Genomic DNA, 15,000 nt, shown 5'->3' with positions numbered 1-15,000 from the left:
TCAAAATTCAATTTTGATAAAGAATTATCGCGTTTTTCAAGATTTATATTTCATTTATTTACTTCATTTATCTGATTTATTGAATTCCATAGCCAGCAGAAATCTACATATCAAAAATTTTCTTGCCTCGACAAATGGTAAGGTTTTTGATGCTTTGAAAAAGAATGAGATAATTCGAATTACCTGTACAGGTTAGGAGTAAATCTTCCATAAAAACAGGAAATTGGGTTGGTTGGTTGTATACCGTCTCAGTCGAGAATGGAGACTTCACCATTGTCGGTGAAGAGCTGCAAAATTTAGGCCTATGCTCGGCGCTTACGTCCTTTGAACAGGGAGGGATGTTTATCATGCCACGCCTGCTGTGACACGGGACCTCAATTTTTACGGTCTCATTCGAAGGACCACTCAATTTAGTCGCCTCTTACCTCAAGGGAAGGTGTAGGAGCACTGAGGACTTATTCTAACCGGTAAGCGAAAATAACGGAATCTGAGTTTCAGTCAGAGCTAGAAAATTAAAATGATTAAAACGAGAAATAGAGAAAATACAAGATTTTGTTTGAAAATGTTTATTTGAATGTTACTGTACATCCAATTCTTGTTTTCATGGATCCCAATTTTTTTGCAAAACATGTTGAACAAGAATCAAAGACTCACAAGAAGGAGTTTATTGTTACAGGGGTGTGTTATTTATATTAAACACATCAAATGCAAGGACAATGTTATTACAGATACTTTATCAAGAGTATCATGAATATACATGTACTATAAGTTTGTTTTATATTATTGTTTTGATTTTATGTTTATGAATATACATCAGGGTTTTGAATTGTAGATAATTGAGTTTTCATTGTGAATCGATTTTAAGGAGTGTTTGTAATACTTGTGTACCTGATTTACACCTGTGACGTAGACAAGATTTTAGACGTTCTATTTTTAGAACGAAGTTTGTCAGTTCACTATAAAGATGATGTAATCCTGTTTATTTTAAGTGGTAAATAGGAAAGGTCTGGAATCTTCATTTTAGTATAAATTGTAAATTTTGTGGTAACATGCAATCCTTATAAACATTTTATAATCACTCTACCAAATTACATCTGGAGATTGACTGGACTTGACGACCGCCTTGTGATTGTTTATTTTCTCCTGTGTGAATTCAGATTGGCGGTAAACCAGCACCAGACACTGTTTATGTGAACTTTTGTCGGACCTACTGTAAGTAAATGTTTTTTTCATTGATATATTTGTCTATAAATAATTCTAAATAAATTGTTAAATCTTTGTGATTGCTGGGTTTAAAGAGTTTATTCTGACCAATAATACTACGAGTTTTCACTCGACTCGATGACGAGACTGGTGGTTTGGGATGCTGAACGGGAGCGGGATCTAGTGTATTACGAAGTTCTGAAGTTGGCGGAGCTGGTGTAGGTTCATTTCTGACTACGAGAGGAATCGGTTGATCTTGACGCTGTGATTGTTCGATTAGTGGTTCAGGCTGTGAACTTTCTTGATCAGGACGGAATGTTTCTGGACTAAGTCGTGGATTACGTCGGTACATACGGTCATCCCCGGTTCTCACTTTGTATGATCACAAATCACTCTGTTCCTAAATGAATACTTTTCCTCATCCTTTGTAATGTCCAGTAGGTCTAATACGGATAGTATCTCTTTAAACCATCTTTAGGACCACGATTATAGTAGTGTGTCTAATGTTGCTTGCGTTCATAGAACATCAGCGTCACGTAGATTCGTTGTGCAGATGAGTAGCCTATTCCTTGAGTAGGTGTATTGCGCAGTTCCAAGAGTGGATACTTTCCATCCATTTCACACCGGTAGTAGTTTTGCAATCTTCACAGAATTCTCAGCCTTGCCATTAGATTGCGCATATCTAGGTCACGATATAACGTGCTCGAATTCGTAACGTTTACAGAACTCTGCAAACTCTAGGCTTCTCGTCGTAAGAAGGGACTAAATGGGGCGGTCCTTAGGATGAGACGGCAAAAACAGCAGGTGTGGCACGATAAAGATCTCTTCCTGCTCAAAGGCCGTAAGCGCCGAACATAGGCCTAAATTTTGCAGCCCTTCACCGACAATGGTAAAGTCTCCATATGAGTGAAAAATTCTCTAGAGGGACGTTAACCAGTATGAAACCAAACTAAACCTGTCAATCAATAGCATGTCACCTACATACACAGTTATCAATGCTAATGTTGGGCATTCTCGATATCAATTTCTGACACACTCCTCTTGACTTCTATTTCACTTGTATACTATTAGGGGATAAGAATTACGCTTGAAATCAATGGATATAAGACTTTTATCAATCATGAAGTATCATATACATGCACCAAAGATATTTGTGTATTGAATAAATGAATTAATAAATAACACAGAAAATTATCCACTATTGCATTATAAAGTCTGTCAGCATACATGTATATAGCATTTAATCAACCACAATATCTCCAGATTGTAAGGAAGTAAAATATCTTAAGCGTGTGAGGAAGTCTTCAGATGATAAGTCAGCCATCTTCAGATTGTAAGGAAATCAGGCATCTTCAGATAATAAGGAACTCAGATATCTTCAGATTGTGTCAGATATCATCAGATATCTCCCTCACGCATAGCTCTTATCATTAGACGAATTTGACTCCCTTTTTTTTTTTGGCACGCTGTTTTTCCCTATAATCACTCTAAAACTTCATTGTTATTTCGGATTTCAAACATTTCGGTTGAGCATCACTGAAGAGACATTATTTGTCGAAATGCGCATCTGGTGCATCAAAATTGGTACCGTATAAGTTTTACATTATGACCCCCGGGTCGAGGCCTCTGCTGGTGGACTGTTAGTCCCCGAGGGTCTCTACAGCCCAGTAGCTAAGTACTTCGTTACTAGCTTGAAAATACGGATGTATATTTAATTGCTGTTATAAAATTTAGAAATTCATTTCAAAATTAAGGATTATCTCCCTCACGCATAGCTCTTATCCTTAGACGAATTTGACTCCACTTTTTTTTGGCACGCATTTTTTGGCTATAATAGCTCTAAAACTTCATCGTTATTTCGGATTTCAAACATTTCGATTGAGCATCACTGAAGAGACATTATTTGTCGAAATGCGCATCTGGTGCATCAAAATTGGTACCGTATAAGTTTTACATAATAAGGAAGTCAGACATCTTCAAAGAGTATGTATTGTTCTATAATTCTGTGTTTAAGGCTACCGAAAAAAAAAAATGAATGGATTGGCTCTCCCGTTTGAGAATTTGTGTACAGTCTACATTATCTCATAATATGTTGTTGAAAATTTTAAGAAACAAATCAATATGTTGTTAATGTATCAATATTGTTGGTAAAATAACGCTGTTAATAACTTATCTTCACAGTCACTGTTGTGAAATAAAACCATTTCTTACGTGTCTGACCTGACGTCCTTCTGCAGTTCAGTTCACCTCGGTAGCTGTTTCACTTTGAGGACTTCCGCGGCGTTATCTGCAGATGGTGAAAGCATTTGCTTATCTATATGCATGTGCCAAAATGCTGAATAAGGAAAACCCACAGAATTGAAAAAAAAATTCTCATTTGTTCAGAATATGCAGATATCACTATATTTTCTAGACTTTATTTTAATTCAAAACCATTGCTAAATCACCAACGTACTGTTTTGTCCTTTGTATTAATTGAAAACCATGATTTCAAAATAAAGTTTTGAAGTGCCTTCTGGTAAAGATGGGATCAAAACGCCAACAAAAACTATTGTTCGTCAGTATCATTGTACTATTGGTGGTCTTGTCTGCGAACTTTTCGGTATACCTCTTTCCGCTCTCACTCATAAGATACAAGCACGTGGGAACCTTAGTTTTGTTAAATTGTATTTCAACACTTTTAAACATTGTTTTTCGTCAAACAATTCAAGGCAAATCTATATATGTAGCGACAAAGAAAATTGAGGTGGAAATGAAATGCAAATAAAAAAGGTAAATAACTATGAAATCAAAGCCACACACACAAGTGATGGACAATTCAATGATATGAGTTACCTCCGTATGAATATAATACAGATAAATGTCACATATAACTAAAGTTAATCGTGTGATAGTGTGACAGTGTGTTGTGTGACGGTGTGTTTTGTGATAATGTGACGGTGTGTTTTGTGATAGTGTGACGACGTGTTGTGTGATAGTGTGACGGTGTGTTGTGTGACAGTGTGGCGGTGCGTTTTGTGATAGTGTGACGGTGTGTTTTGTGATAGTGTGACGACGTGTGTGATAGTGTGGCGGTGTGTTTTGTGATATTTTGACGGTGTGTTGTGTGATAATGTGACGGTGTGTTTTGTGATAATGTGACGGTGTGTTTTGTGATAATATGACGGTGTGTTTTGTGATAGTGTGACGGTGTGTTCTGTGATAGTGTGACGGTGTGTTCTGTGACAGTATGACGGTGTGTTGTGTGTTAATGTAATGGTGTGTTGTGTGTTAATGTAACGGTATGTTTGTGATAGTGTGACGGTGTGTTGTGTGATAGTGTTACAGCGTATTGTGTTATAATATGACGACGTGTTTTGTGATAGTGTGCCTGTGTGTTTTGTGATAGTGTGTGATAGTGTGACGGTATGTTGTGTGACGGTGTGTTGTGTGATAGTGTGACGGTGTGTTTTGTGATAGCGCTTGTCATAAATCCATAAAAACGTAGCTTATAGTCTCGCAGACTGTTGCAACGTGCATTCTTAATCGCTTTCCGCATATATATATATATATATATATATATATATATATATATATATATATATTGCATAAAATACGTTGGAATGACCGCTGTTTTAATTCTCATGTCAATAATAGTATTATATTTTCGGTTTTGGCAAGATTGAAATTCTCCCAAGCTCAGCCATGTTCAATTACAAAAGTTATGAAGACCTTGATCTATCATATCAATATCTTCCATATTTTCTACAGCACCACCCTGTCAATGGTGTATCATCAGCAATTTCAATTTCATAAAACACCTTTTTACCGTTGGATCCTTTTATGGGATAAATAAAAGTTCCCAGAGAAGCCATTTTGGGCACATCTAATAGGGTGAACTCATCAGGAGAGTATGGCGTGTAAAACGTTGCTATATTCGATAATCTTGTGATGTATGTTTAATATCTTTTGATGTATGTTCGATAATCTTGTGATGTATGTTCGATAATCTTGTGATGTATGTTCGATAATTTTATGATGTATGTTCTATATATTGTGATTTATGTTCTATATCATGGGATATATGTTCAATACCTTGTGATGTATATTCGACATCTAAGGACAAATTTCATTGGTTGGAAATAAGTATCCGGTGATGCAACAAGTAATACACTAGTATGTTATATAACATTGTATGACTATTTAGGATCTGCCTTAGAGTCAGAACTCTGGGTTCAAAATTCTAAATTTTGATGCATTCTTTTCTGTTTTCCTATATATGCATATAGATTTTATATAGTATCATCAAAATAAAAGAAGTCCTTCAAATGATAAAGACATTTAATCACTATGGCCATTTTGGCCCTGTCTCTGGAACTCTCTGCCTTTTAAACTCTGACAATGAACTTCACTGTCAAGTTTTAAAGCAGACCTCAAAACAAATCTTTCTAGATTACCTTTTAATTTGTGGGTTTTTTTCATACTTAGTGCTCTTACATTACAGCTCTTACAGTGATGTTACTTTTTTTTCCACAAAAACAAAAATAAAAAAAAAAAATAGCAACAAAAAACAGTAAAAAAAACCAAACTTCAGTTGCTATTTGAACTGTAGTTTGTTATTATAATTATGTCCTTTCTATGTATTCAATTATTCCTAAGGGTTGTTTTAAATTGTTTTAAATGTTATTAGGGTAATTATATCATTACATTAGGTGCTATATATTAATAATGATAAGTATGCATTTTAATTCTGATCTGACACTATGAATATTTTATTCACATATATGTGAACATCGATTTCATATTATCTTTTCTCTCACAGTTGTAAAGCGCTTTAGAGAACTAATGTTGATAGGGCGCTACATAAATCTTTTAATTACAATTACATTCCTGGCACCAAAAGCCCTACCCTGAGATAATGAAATTTATAATTTTGACAAAAGTTTTCCTGCTTCATTCAGTTTCAATTTCACATAATTAGCATTAAGAAGACGTTGCTCTTGCATCACCGGATATTTTTGTTATTTCTAACCAATGAAAATTGTCCTTACTTTCATAGAACGCTTTTGCGTCATTTTACCTACAATGCAATTATTGCACACAAATCACAAGATTTTCGAACATACATCACAAGATAAAGAATATGCATTAAAAGATTATCGAATATACTTCACAAGATATTGAATATACATCACAAGAGCATTTATAATTGAATATACATCATAAGATTATCGAATATAGCAACGTTTTACATGCCATAGGAGAGGTGAACTCATTGGAAACAACTCCTTGAAATCTGGTGAGTTGAACGATAAGGCCGAGAAAAATTATGTAGAAAGATTTCATTGAAGTCTGATTTTATTTCAAATCACAACTGATTCTCCATCACATGTTATTGATATGTATTTCATCATTTTATCCTAGGATTGAACCGTCGTTGGGCCCACTTCTATTGATATCCATTTCTACATGGAAACATCCCACAACCTCGTGTCCATGTATCATTTCAGCCTGTACACGGAATTTTCCCTACAAGCGAAATATATGCCCATCGATTAAAGTTTGGTTGATTTCTTCAATGAGTACAGAATTTACATAAAAGGTACTAGTGCTTTAACATAAAAATAAAATGTACATACCGAAGCCATCCAATGCCAGGCTGCATTGATATGCGTCACTTGGAACACAGTTGGGGGTAGATTAATGTCAGATGGGTTAAATGGACACGTGCAGGGCAGACCATGCGCAGTAAGCTGGGGTGGACAGGTCCCCGATGACTTGAATGCTGACAAAAACTCGCAGGGGTTGTCATAGTTGCTTTTCAGAAATAGAAACAGAACATATCTGCATGATTGTTGAATACTAGTATGCTTTCAATTCTGGTCAAAGAAATCCAATGTCTGAAGTGTGCCATGATAAGTACCAATAAATCAGGTACATGTAAAAGAGAGAGAGAGAGAGAGAGAGAGAGAGAGAGAGAGAGAGAAATGCTACACTACACAGAATATGTCATTCAGAGTGTACTCGTGTTTGAATGTAGAGATAAAATTAAAACCATTAAAATGGTTGTCGTCTAGGTTATTACACGACTGTTTAAAAAGACTGTCGTCGAGAAGATGTTGACAAGATGACAATTTTATGCTCAATTTTCAGTTTTGATTTATTGAAATTGGTTTTGAATGTTGTGATTTGTAATCAATCATCTTTATATTAAACTTACCAACATCGTTCTAAAAATAGAACATCTAGAATCTTATCTAGGTCTAAGTATCAACCAAGTACACATGTATCACACAACACTGAATATTTCACAGCTTATGCTGTAGGAAGGGTGAAAACAGTTAATTCTATGTTTAAGTGTAGTTGTGCTTTGGTACCCCTGAAGTCTACAGTGTATTGGCCAGGTGAATGGCTTTAGTTCATCTTAATCAGATAGGTGTTCAGTCAGCGAGGGATTGAAATATATCATTACCATTAAATCATCAAAATTCTAATAAGTTAAGAAATTATTTAACTGTATCCATACACTGACAGTTATAAACGATTTCTTTACCGTTAACATTTCTTTTTGTGGGCGTGAGAGGGATATTGGTTTAGATTTTATTTCTGAAAAGATTGAGCACTGAACTTGCCTTTGAAAGGTTAAGGAAAATGGAAAACATTTAGAAGATTTGATAATTATTATGCATTTCTAAAAAAAAAACCAAAAAAAAAAAAAAAACCAAAAAAAAAAAAAAAAAAAAAAAAAAAAAACCAAAGGGGGGGGGATTTAAAAGTAATCGGAAAATAATAATGATAACAGTCGAATTCTCAACTTCATTGAATAAATCAAATTACAAGTAATTCTATACAATTTTAAATTTGAAAGCATATATTTCATATGAAACAATTTCATACCATGAACCAACGTTTCGAGTGCAGGGAACCTTTGTCCAAGCTCCGAGGAGATATTTATCCATGTGAACCACCATACTAACATCGGTGCCAAAGTGATGGTGAACTGTTCCCTGCATTCCTACTGTTAGGTTGCCAGGGATGACCACAGGAGAAGGTGAAACCGTCACAGACGTAAAAGTCACATAGGGATGAGCGGTGGTGGAAGCTAGATAGAGTGTAATGTTTAATACAATTCTAAACCTTATTCAAGATAAACAGGGTATGTAAATTTGTGAATTAAAATAAAATTCATGACTTTTTGAAACATATTTTGCGATCAGATAACTCACGAACGCAGTCTCTAAATACTAGAGCTGCTTCCAAAGAAACAAAAATGGACAGAAGAAGAACAGATTTCATTGCGTGTGTCTCGATCTGTCGGCGACTTGATTTTGAAGTGCAACGTCTTCCTTATCTCTTTTAAATATATCGAGTTCAAAGGGTATGCATATTGCAACAGAATGCATAATGCGCATGCATTTCATTTGTAATATAAATGCAAATATTATGATACTATTTCCATCCTTTCACATGATATTTTTCTGCTATGGACTTGTGCTTAAACTACCATCCTTCCCAGAGCTCATTTACAATCACATTCATTATAAATCAGATTGAATTGGCAAATCAGACAACAATCTTTCATTTTGCATATCTTTATAGAATTTTCTCTCTAAAATTTCTATTGAAATTAGTATTGCTTTCTTCTACGACAATGAAAGTTTGTTGCAAACTAGTTCGGTCCGGTTTTTACGAGGTGACGTAGTCAGTCGTCCAATTTAAGATGCACAGCGCACCGCCGGAATATTACGACTCTTACAATTAATCTCTCACTGGATAATGAAAGACAACTTCATTATACTGAGATGTGATATAGAATTTGTCCATATTAATTTTTAAAATCGGGTAAAAATGATTTATGATCTATTCTTCTATCCATGAATTCTGAAAATAGCGTTCATGGGGGAAATGTAATAAGACGTTTTCTAACGAAGGGAAAAGTCTCCGTTTTTCAGTATCGTTTCATGAGTTATTCTATTGGAGACTAAATTGGTCCGATATTCTGTATTCTTGAAACATTTTCTGTAGTTATGTAGTTAAATTGTTAGATCATCTGAGTAAGCCATGTGACCTATTGCAATTGGTCGGCGTCCGCCGTCTGCCGCCATGTATGAACAAATCAACATTTTTAACTTCTTGAATAATTGTCCTTTTAATTCTTTTGAAAGTTGGTATGAGACATCTTTGGAAATAGGATGACATAAACAATAAACATCAAGACTTCTGCATACCCAGGGCCTACAGGTGGTCAAAAACTACAAACAATTGACAATTATTTCAAAAATAGTTCTCTCTACAAAAACACGATTTAAGAAAAAAATAAATACATATTTCATATTGCATCCAAACTTTTTAATTATAAACATACTTTGCAGTGCCTAAATTTAAACCGTCTTATACTTAATCCACCTACGTGTTCTTGTTTTTCGTCTTCTTTTAACCATAGTCCAGCATAGTCATTACTGGTGACGTTGATATAGTTGAAAATGAGGACCTCAGGTCACTTATTCTAAAAGGTCCTAAAACAGAGAACCTCGATCTTTCAATTGGCGACAGAACTTCATCTCTATTATGAATTTTGTCGAAGATTATGCCAGATGATGCGCTAAATCTGACAAAGAACTTGATACACTGTCAGAACCAGAAGTGATAAAAGAATTAGATAGGTTACATGAAGAATATGTTTTGGTTCCAGCTGACAAAGCTTGCAACAACATTGTCTTTGTTAGGCTCATTATTAAGACTGTATTTTAAACGAACTTGGCATTGATCCCACTTTTGGTAATCGTACTTACACTCCAATTGCCCTTTGAAAAGATGACATTCTTGAAAACCATGCTTCAATTTTAGACACATTCAATACCGCAGTCAATGGGTCGGATGCATATGCGTTACCTTACCTATACTGGATTCATAAACTTCATAAAAACACTTTCAAACAAATAAACATTGCTGGATCCAGTAAATGTTCTACCAAGCCTCTATCTTTGTTCTTCACTAAAGTATTAACAACCGTGAAGGAAAACTCCAAACGTACTGTGCCATTACATATGCTTGAAGTGGTGTAGATCAAATGTGGATTCTAAAAAATTCTAAAGAACTTTTAATAAACTTGAAATATCAAAACTTTTCGCAAATCACCAACATCAAAACATATGACTTTTCTAGTGATCAGTCCTCCAAACATTACTTTGTTAAACACCACTCTGATTCCACTCACAACGAATGTCCCTGTCCATGACCGCGTTTCCGTCTTTGAGTCATGGGGAAGAGTCCCATCACGTCCAAGTTATTTCCTCGTGGACTAGTCAAATTTCCCACATCATGTACATTATCATCCCATCCACATGGAAATGCAGTACTTAGGGTCCTGATCCAGTAAAGTCAGCATATCGCAAATTAAATGGTCATTACAACAATCTAGTTTACCAATACAAGTTATCATTGGGTCAAATGCTGTCTGACCTTTCATACGGATTGTTAAGGCACACACTGATTTCACGACGGATAACTCCGTTTACCTGATCAAGATATAGGGCTCACGGCGGTTGTGGCTGATCGGTGGCCCAGCTCTGTGTTTTGTATTGCTTATAGGAGTTATGAGATTGTTCACTGTTCGTTATTTTCACCTTTCATAGTGATGCAGAGGAAGAAGGCCTCTGCCAAATTTGTAAATTTCATAATCCCAAAGGTGTATGTTCTTACTCCAGGGCGGAACTAATCTTGACAAATTGTTTATGAATAAAACATTTGAATAACACCTTCTTTAATACAGTCGATACAAAATTGAAACTAAATTGACATTTTGAATGATAGGTCAATTTCAATATGCGAAGGGTAGGGCCGGGGTTTTGGTACCAGGGTGGGGCCAGCATAACCATAGTGATTAAATATCTTTATCATTTGAAAGTCTTCTTTAATTTTGCTGATACTGTACAAAACTGAAGGTATATTTAGGAAAGGTACAAGAGCATATTTTCTTCTTATGTAGAAGCTTTTGAATGAAGAATATAAAAACAGGCCAGCCAACAAAGGCGCACAATTCGTGTCCATGGAAATTGCAATGGGGTGTTGGAAGACCTGATCACCAAAGCACTATTGACGAATATTCAATTCAATTCCCTTCGACATGTGCGGCCAGTAGACATAATCCTAAGTAGGATGGATACAACATCGGATACCAATGAGAGAGTTATGTATACACTGTACGATATTGCATTTTATTTGTGATGGATCTCGGTAAGACCACTCGCTTCATGACTAACTCTTCCCAAAACGGGAAATATATTTGCATATCATGGCGTACTACTTTAGAAGCGTCAGATCATCCCTCCAGTATGATCTTTTTTCAGCAAATGCAAATCTTTTTTCTGTAACATATTGTTCATCTGATATTTCTAGGTATATGTAATGGTTGATGTGTGATTTGGGAGGTTTATCCACCGTATCGTAACATGACATCTGTGAATTTTCAAAATGTACCATACCAAACACTGTGGCTAGTGTTCGCTGTTCTCTCTGCATAGTTCTATTCTGTCATGGTTAACAGGGTGAAGCACGCCAGACAGAGTGATTGCCTTTGCATGATACAAACACATAATCCAGTAGAAGAAGCATCACATTACAAAGTCAGATTTTTCTTTGCATGAAAAAAGATTGTGAACAGGTACATGAGACAATGTGTCCATGGCTTTGTCAAATGCTTGATGATGTATTACCGGATCCCATGCAAAGTGAGTCTTTGCTTTAAAAAATCGAAGTGGATGGTGATCTTAGTAACTAGTATGCAAAAGGTTTCCCAAAGTTCGTCATCCCCAGTAAACATTGAATTTCTTTCTTGTCTTCTGGTGTAGACATTTCATGTATGGCCTTGAGCTTTCTTTGGTGAACATTCAACCCATTTTTACTGATTACATTAAGGCTAGAAATTGTAAATTAAGATCCTTTTAAATCACTTGATCGGTCCCACCACATCTATATATTAGCACTGTGTATGGGTCTGATGCCTGGAATGTCACCTACGTTAATGTCCAATTTTCTTTGGAACTCCTTTGGTGCGACCGAAATACCAAAATGACATGATTAATAAATGATCGCCCAATACCTGGTCGATCGTTTGTGAAAACGCTTTGTCAATAAGTTTACGCAGAGCAACGTCACTTACGAGATAGGTTTATGACTGGTGCAACTACGGCAAGGGAAAGGATTTGACATTATGACGGAATCCACTGCATGCAGAGGACTTTACGTGTTACGAGTTTACCTCATCACTGACATTACAGAATGGAGTAAATCAGACAGAGGCTGAATCAACGCCAAAATTGTCTTCTTTTCCGACGAATCTAGATTTGTAATGCTGATGGCAGACCTCGATTTAACCGTTATGCACACAAAGATTACATAGATAATTGCACATGGCAGATTTGGTGGAGGGAGTGTCATAGTGTGATTAATACAAACTTTCGCTCACAGTTGGTGATTTTGAATGAAACCTTAGCTGCTAAACGGTATGTAAATGAAATTCTGCAGCTTCTGTTAATACCATTCATGCAGCAGGCAGCATAAGTAAAATAAAAGATTAATTTTGCAGCAGGAAATGCACCCACACAAAGTATGATTAAATCAAAATTTCTTTTAAATAAACGGCATCAACTCTCTTCATTGGCCCCTATGTATTGGACTTAAAAATCCCGGTTGAACATTTGTCGGACGAACTTCATAGACATATGTGCATTTGCCAACCTCAATTTTAGAAACACATAAGAACTTGGAAAGGCATTTCTGTAAGAATGGTAAAATATTACCCAAAAAATCATCGTTAGTGTCTGTGGGTCAATAGCAATGCTATCAGTGCTAATGTTGGACATTCAATAACCAAAACCACATTTCTGAAGCAGTCCTCTTGACTTCTATTTCACTTGTAGACTATCATGGAAGAAGAATGACGTTTAAAATCAATGGATATCAGATGGTATACCGCAGATATTTGTTTATTGATAGATAACATACAAAATTATCCACTATTACGTTTTAAAGTTCGTCAGTATATATAGCATTCAATAATCCACAATATCTCCATATTGTAAGAAAGTAAAATATCTTAAATGTGTAAGAAAGTCGGACATCTTCCGATAATAAGGAAGTGAGGCATCTTCAGATGATAAGGAATTTGACATCTTTAAATGATAAGGAAGCCAGGCATCTTCAGGTAATGAGGAAGTCATGCATCTTCAGATTGTAAAGAAGTCAAACATATTCAATCAATATGTATTGCACTATAATTCTGAGTTTAAGGCTACCGAAAGCACTATTCTGTTTGAGAATTTGTGTAAATTTCATATTCTCTCATATGTTTTGAAAATTCAATGAAACAAATCATGTTCTTAATGCATTAATACATGTACTTTTGGTATAGTAACGCTATTAATAACTTATTTTCACAGTCACTATTGTGAAATAAGACCATTTCTTACGTGTCTGACCTGACCACGTCCTTCTGCAGTTCAGTTCACCTCGGTAGCTGTTTCACTTTGAGGACTTCCGAGGCGTTATCTGCAGATGGTGAAAGCCATTGCTTATCTTTAGGCATGGGCCAAAATACTGAATAAGGAAAACAGACAGAATTGTAGATATTTCTTGGTTTTTCAGACTTTGCCGATATCACGTCTATACTCTGTATTAATTCAAAACCATTACTAAATCAAAAATCTACTTGTTTTTAATCTCCTTTGCCCTTTGCCTTGATTGATGGATTAATTGTATATTCTTTAACGTTCCTCACGAGAATTTTTCACTCATATGAAGACGTCACCATTGTCGGTGAACGGTTGCAAACTTTAGGCCTATGCTCGGCGCTTACCGCCTTTAAGAAAGGCGGGATCTTTGTCGTTCCATACCTGCTGTGACACGGTGCCTCGGTTTTACGGTCTCATCCGAAGGACCGCCCCATTTAGTCGCCTTTTACTACAAGCAAGGCATACTGAGGAGCTATTTTAACTTGGATCCCCTCGGGACTTGCATTGATTGAAACATGTTGAATAAAGCTGTTATAAATAATGTTGAACAAAGTTGAATAAAGGGAATAAAGTTCCCTCTGGTATAGATAAGATCAAAACACCAACAAAAATTATTGTTCATCAGTATCATTGTACCATTCTCCTTCTTTGAGCACTAATTCATACAATACACGAATGTGAAAAATGCATGTTTAAACATCAAAGTGCTATCTAAAAGTGTGTTCATATGATTCCAAAATGTCATTGTTCATAAATCGATTGTACACACTGTTTTGTTAGTTTTAGAAAATACATGTTGAAGTACCTGGCAGTTCTCTCATAAGTAGTAACTTAGATGAGTGTCTAGCATGTGTGTATTTGTTATACAGTCTGTGTGAAATTGTATTTCAACACTTTTGAGTGTGTTTTTCGTCAAACATTTCAAGGCAAATCTGTAAATACCGAGTAGTGACAATCGGTTGAGCATCACTGAAGAGACATTATTTGTCGAAATGCGCATCTGGTGCATCAAAATTGGTACCGTATAAGTTTTACAATTGAGGTAGAAATGAAATGCAAATATAAAAGTTAAATGATTATGAAATCAAAGCCACACACAGAAGTCATGAACAAGTCAATTATATTAATTACCCCGTGTGAATATAATACAGATAAAAGTCACTTAAAACTAAAGTTAGTCAATAATTTGTGTTCCCTGTGAGTACATGTATCAGTATTACATTCATTTAGATACACTCTGACGTGACTTCTGACCGAAAAATATGGTTTCCCAATAGGGCCAAGTGTATCTGCGCAAGAAAACGTT

At 35.6% G+C, this 15,000-nt stretch overlaps 1 protein-coding gene and 1 long non-coding RNA gene across 2 annotated transcripts; both read right to left on the bottom strand.

Annotated features, from left to right (window-relative positions):
- Positions 1-6,522: 6,522 nt before the first annotated feature.
- Positions 6,523-8,541, bottom strand: LOC125682764 (ganglioside GM2 activator-like). The gene is made up of 4 exons (XM_048923366.2): positions 8,409-8,541; positions 8,080-8,284; positions 6,822-6,999; positions 6,523-6,711 (listed from the first exon to the last, which is right to left on the bottom strand). The coding sequence occupies exons 1-4, from the start codon at positions 8,476-8,478 to the stop codon at positions 6,598-6,600; spliced, it is 567 nt and encodes a 188-aa protein (XP_048779323.2). The 5' UTR covers positions 8,479-8,541; the 3' UTR covers positions 6,523-6,597.
- A 784-nt stretch (positions 8,542-9,325) lies between these two features.
- LOC125676848 (uncharacterized) lies at positions 9,326-13,772 on the bottom strand. The gene is made up of 3 exons (XR_007370839.2): positions 13,653-13,772; positions 9,589-9,698; positions 9,326-9,434 (listed from the first exon to the last, which is right to left on the bottom strand). It is a non-coding gene; the product is annotated as an uncharacterized LOC125676848 (long non-coding RNA).
- Between the last annotated feature and the right edge of the window lie 1,228 nt (positions 13,773-15,000).

Source organism: Ostrea edulis, chromosome 3, assembly GCF_947568905.1.
Source record: "Ostrea edulis chromosome 3, xbOstEdul1.1, whole genome shotgun sequence".
Taxonomy (NCBI): domain Eukaryota; kingdom Metazoa; phylum Mollusca; class Bivalvia; order Ostreida; family Ostreidae; genus Ostrea; species Ostrea edulis.
This window is presented reverse-complemented; position numbering and strand designations above follow the sequence as displayed.

Excerpts from the sequence above, each read along its gene's own strand:
- LOC125682764 (XM_048923366.2), bottom strand. The coding sequence starts at position 8,478 with ATGAAATCTGTTCTTCTTCTGTCCATTTTTGTTTCTTTGGAAGCAGCT. Across the intron at positions 8,285-8,408 it reads AGTATTTAGAGACTGCGTTC|CTTCCACCACCGCTCATCCC; the intron begins GTGAGTTATCTG and ends CACTCTATCTAG. Across the intron at positions 7,000-8,079 it reads ACTCGAAACGTTGGTTCATG|CAACTATGACAACCCCTGCG; the intron begins GTATGAAATTGT and ends ATTTCTGAAAAG.